Here is a 5327-nt window from a genome sequence, read left to right as displayed (position 1 = left end):
CACAGCAGGTGACACAACAGGAACACCATGCCCATAATCGCTGCCAACTGCGTGACCATATGGAACCTTCCTTTTCTTGGATACGATGCCAAATGGGCATCTCGCCGGGCATCATGCGCAGACATCGGCATCCCGGTGGATGTACTGCCGGCAGTAGGGGTGGTAACTCTTTAGGTAATCTCTCTCCCGTTGTCATACCCCTACCTCGGGCCATGGCCCCAGCACTTCTCGTCACCCTTGTCTCTTCGAAGTGCTTACACAGATTTACACAATCCTTTTTAAACTGCTTCGTCATAATCGCATAGAGAAAGGGGTTACAGCACGAATTCAGTGGCAGTATGAAGACCGTGAAAATCTTTGCCTGTTCCAGGGATATCAACTGCAGACCAAAAATCGCCGTTATCGAAAAGAAAGCAATCGGAGACCAACATAAAAAATCCGTAAACACCAACAAAGCCATTCTCTTGGCAATTCTGGAATCATTCGTATTCCAGGCCTGAGACCCTCGTATCGCCCAATACATTTTCAAATAACAGCCCATCAGGGTGAGGAATGCACAGCCGTTGATAAACATCAAAGCTATCACATAACTCAAACTGGCAATGCCTGTGGTGGTCTCGAACGGCAGACACACGGCGAATTTCCGATAATCCGATACACCAACCAGTGGCAACACGGCCATGACCAGGGCAAAAGTCCATCCCACTGCCATAATATAGGCAGCCTGTTTCAGCGATAGCCGTTTATTCAAATGTATTGCATGGGTTATGGCATAATTCCGCTCCAAGGTAATCACCGCCAGGGTGTAGACCGACAGTTCCGACGACAGCACCGCCAAGAAGCCACCAATTTGACACATTACCGACATTTGCCAGGGTATGGCAAACATACGAAACTCTCCCAATGTGGAGGCATCCACAATGGCCAGGATACCCAAATACAGGGCCAAGAGGAATACAACCCACACACCACAGCGCAGCGTCCACCAATCAAATAAATCGGCACAGGGTAAAAAGGGTCCAGGCATAGGCAGGCATTGTATGCTACCCGGAGTATGTTCCGATCCAATTGTGGCAAAGAGGCCACCACCTCCAAACGAATTGGCAAAGGTACTGGCCGTCCCCGTGGCCGATTGCATGTTGCCCGACCCCGTGCCAGTACCTATTCCCGTGCCATCCTCTTCGAAATATTCTTCCATATAGGTGGGTATATTGCCGGGATAGGTGAAATCTTGGCCAAAATTATCCCATATATCATGCATTTCGGTGCCGAATTTTTTGCTCAAGTTATCTGGAAAGGGAGAAAAAGAAGAAATTAAGAAATTAAAAAAACCTATGCCTGGGCCTTAAGGTAGGTAAGGTAGGTCCTTAAGATTAATTTTTAAAAACTCCATGCCTTATGGTAGGTCCTTAAAAATAATTTTTAAAAACTCTATGCCTTATGGTAGGTCCTTAAAAATAATTTTTAAAAACTCCATGCCTTATGGTAGGTCCTTAAAAATAATTTTTAAAAACTCTATGCCTTATGGTAGGTCCTTAAAAATAATTTTTAAAAACTCCATGCCTTATGGTAGGTCCTTAAAAATAATTTTTAAAAAATCCACGCCTTATGGTAGGTCCTTAAAAATAATTTTTAAAAACTCCATGCCTTATGGTAGGTCCTTAAAAATAATTTTTAAAAAATCCACGCCTTATGGTAGGTCCTTAAAAATAATTTTTAAAAATCCACGCCTTATGGTAGGTCCTTAAAAATAATTTTTAAAAAATCCACGCCTTATGGTAGGTCCTTAAAAATAATTTTTAAAAAATCCACGCCTTATGGTAGGTCCTTAAAAATAATTTTTAAAAAATCCACGCCTTATGGTAGGTCCTTAAAAATAATTTTTAAAAAATCCACGCCTTATGGTAGGTCCTTAAAAATAATTTTTAAAAAATCCACGCCTTATGGTAGGTCCTTAAAAATAATTTTTAAAAAATCCCCTAAAATACTTACGCAATTGTGGCCATATATCCATCATACTGTTATTCCACAGGCTCATATCAAATTCCGCATCGGAGGGAAATAGTACAGCCTCCTGCACCAGTGGAGGCTTCTTACTTGCCGACATTGCCACCAGCGGTATAAAAGGACAACAATGATAAGCGTAGGACAATATTAGCGTCTGAATACGAGGAAATGTTTCCGGCGAAGGAAAGTCACGTAATTTTGGATTATTAAAGGTTTTCAGATGCAACAGCCTTTGCAGGCCATTCGATGGCAGTTCGGGAAAGATGTTGTTGCCCAAATTCAAATCCTCCAGCGAGGAGAAACCCACAAAGGCATCTTTGTGGATATACGATATTTGATTACCTTCTAGGTCTCTAAAAAATATTTTTTTATAAAATTATCTAAATTTTCAGATTTGAACAAAAAACCGGTTATAAGCAAAAAAATATTCGGATATAAGTAACTCAGTTATAAAAAATATCTCATACACCAAAATCAATTTAAAAATAGTTTTAGCTCAAAATTTTGATTAATATGTGATATAAGAAAAAAATCGGATATAAGAAACTCGTTTATAAGAAATATTCGGATATATGAAACAGGTTTTAAAATGATTTTAAGCTTATTATAGTACAAAAAAATAATTTTCAATTTTTTTTTTTAATATTTATTTTTTCCTTATAACCGTTTTTTGTTCTCCTAAAATTCCACTCACAATAATTGTAATTTGGCTATGCCCTGAAAGGCATCGTGAGGTATTGTTTTGATGTGATTATATGATAATAATAAATCATGTAATTGTTTTAAGCCTTGGAATGGACGTCCTTGTAAATTGTCTATAAGGTTGCTTGATAAATCTCTAAGGAAAAATACCAAAAATGATTAAAAATTCGCTTAAATGCATCTCCCAGATCCTATGGCCACTTACAACAGTCTCAATTCTCTGCAATGTGCTAATGTGGGAATGGTTCGTATGGAATTGGTTTTTAGCTCTCTGGAAAAAATAATAAAAACCAGAAATTTTTAATATGCTGTCGAACAAGTTCGTTGCCAACATGATCGATCAAACATCGAACATCCAGTTTTTTTCGATTTTACTTACAAACTTCTCAGTCTTGGTGTTTGATGGCATAAATTTCCTGGTACTTCCACGATACCAGCTCGATCCAGTTTCAATATTTCCAATGAATAGCTACCCTCTAAATCGGGAAATATTTTTAGAAAGCGTACATCGGAGAGGATCCTATAACGATGTACATAATGTTTATATTCGAAAAATTTAAAATTAATTTTTACTTACAATTTCCTTAACTTCGCCATGCCTTTTAATGCGCCCGGCCTAATTTGTGATATGGGATTTGCACGTAAATCCAAAGTTTGAAGGGTCTTGGGCAGATCTGTGTCGTTTATCCATCGCAGGCGATTACTGGTGGCTGAACTGAAATGACAAAAAACACGTAAAGGTATTAAGACATAAAGAAACATTGAATGATTTTTCTTTGTAACAATATTTTTTTTTTTAAATCCACACCTTCTTGTTGACCCTTAAAAATATTTTTTCAAAAATCGACGCCTTTGGAGATCCTAATTTTTTTTAAATCCACACCTTGTGTGGATTTAAAACGAAGTGGGTGTCTTGGCATCGATGGTATGGCTACAAGCATGTGGCCAAAGTCTATCTGATTTCAAGAACCACCGGGGTAGAGCAGTCTCGACCCAACCTTCCGAGATAGACGGGGACTCGAAATGTCAGGTCAGAAGTAAAACCAAAACCAGAACTTTTCTAGAATGCCGGAGGAGCGAAGAGGCTAATATGATGGTGGATGAAGTGAGCAATGACACTATTTAGCTTACGACAAGAATGGAGCAGCAGCGGAATCTAGCCAGGATGACGCGGAGAAAAAAGCGAACATACCGAGAATCCCAAATACACTAATCGGACTATACGAAGGAGGAAGATGATAGCAACAACTGGTAAACAATGCTAAGGTAGGTGGAAAAGGCCTGTAAGAGTCTGAGAATTATTAGGATATTTATACTCTACACCACACTGTTGTACAGGGTATTATATCTGTGTGCATATGTTTGTAACAGGCAAAAGGAAACGAGATAAACACATGGTTCCTTTTGAGAATATGCATATAATCACTTTCTACGTCGATTTATGCATGTCCGTCCGTCTGCCCATGTTAAATTGTAAACAATGTACAGGTCGCATTTATGATCCGAATTGGATGAAATTTGGCATAGGTCCCTTATTTGGCCCAAGGACGAACCCTATTGAAATTGGAAAAAATCGGTTCAGATTTAGATATAGCTCCGATATATAATTTCGTCCGATTTAAGGTAAATGGTGCACCAAAGTTCCTATATATCTTTCGATATGCACGAAATTTGGCGTAGCGTACTCAATTAAGTATATAATGGTGTGTGCTAAGTTTCGTGAAAAATTCGACGTCTGTTAGGATTCATCTGCTGAATATACCCAAAGTGGTGAAGGGTATCATATAGTCGTCCCCGTCCGACTTTACTGCTTTCCTTACTGGTTTAATAATGGTTCTTGAAATATTGAAATCCCCACTATAATGTTATTGCTTTAAATATATGTTTTTAGAAAATCCTTTTATAAAAAATAAAAAAAAAAATATTTAAAAAACACTTAAGGGTTTATTCGCGCACCAAAAATTACTACACCCCCTTGTACTAAAAGCTGAGACAATCTAAAGTTTAAGAAGACTGCCACGAAAATGTATCGATAAAGGATGGCAAAACTGGTTCTAATATCCAGCAGGTGAGCATTGCATCGGAATCTTTCGTTATGTCCGGGAATCCAAAAAATCTGACCACACTGTGCGAAGATTGCAGTAGTAACTGGCAAAGAGCCGCCATTTTATCCGAAGATAGTTTGGAGGGACTATACAGGCGAGATCTGTTTCGCAATAATCGACGAACATGGAAGATGATAATGCATACGGTAAACTGAACTGAGACAGCTATAATTTCATAGACGCTCTGAGATAGCTAGTGGCAAGCATTGCCTCCCCACGTGAGACAATCAAAGTTAAGCCAACAACTGTATCTCACAAAGGTTGAGACAGCGTGTTCACAACACCTTTCATCTGCAGAAAAACAACAAAAAGGAAAAAAAGAAGAAACTGCTAGTGAAGAAGTGGAAAGTCTACCTCAGGGAAAATAACGAAAAAGGGACTCCATTTATACACCTTTAAGTATATCGATCGTCATATCTCGACTAGCTGAGTCGATCTAGACATGTATGTCCGTCCGTCTGTCCATTATAATTCGGAAACACATTATGGCCACAGTTATGGACCAATCTTCAC

General features: G+C 38.7%; 1 protein-coding gene across 1 annotated transcript; it reads right to left on the bottom strand.

Annotated features, from left to right (window-relative positions):
• Positions 1-66: 66 nt before the first annotated feature.
• LOC133334089 (lutropin-choriogonadotropic hormone receptor-like) lies at positions 67-3424 on the bottom strand (the record flags this gene model as incomplete). Its single annotated transcript, XM_061542384.1, has 6 exons — positions 67-1290; positions 1993-2360; positions 2702-2845; positions 2915-2980; positions 3089-3229; positions 3287-3424. Coding segments are annotated over 6 exons (2081 nt in total), but the record flags the coding sequence as incomplete, so codon positions are not given.
• Between the last annotated feature and the right edge of the window lie 1903 nt (positions 3425-5327).

The sequence above is a fragment of the Musca vetustissima genome, unplaced genomic scaffold, assembly GCF_032173495.1.
Source record: "Musca vetustissima isolate MV318-11 ecotype Yass unplaced genomic scaffold, APGP_CSIRO_Mvet_v1 utg41486, whole genome shotgun sequence".
NCBI lineage: Eukaryota > Metazoa > Arthropoda > Insecta > Diptera > Muscidae > Musca > Musca vetustissima.
Note: the sequence above shows the minus strand (reverse complement) of the source record. Positions and strands in the feature narration are given on the sequence as shown.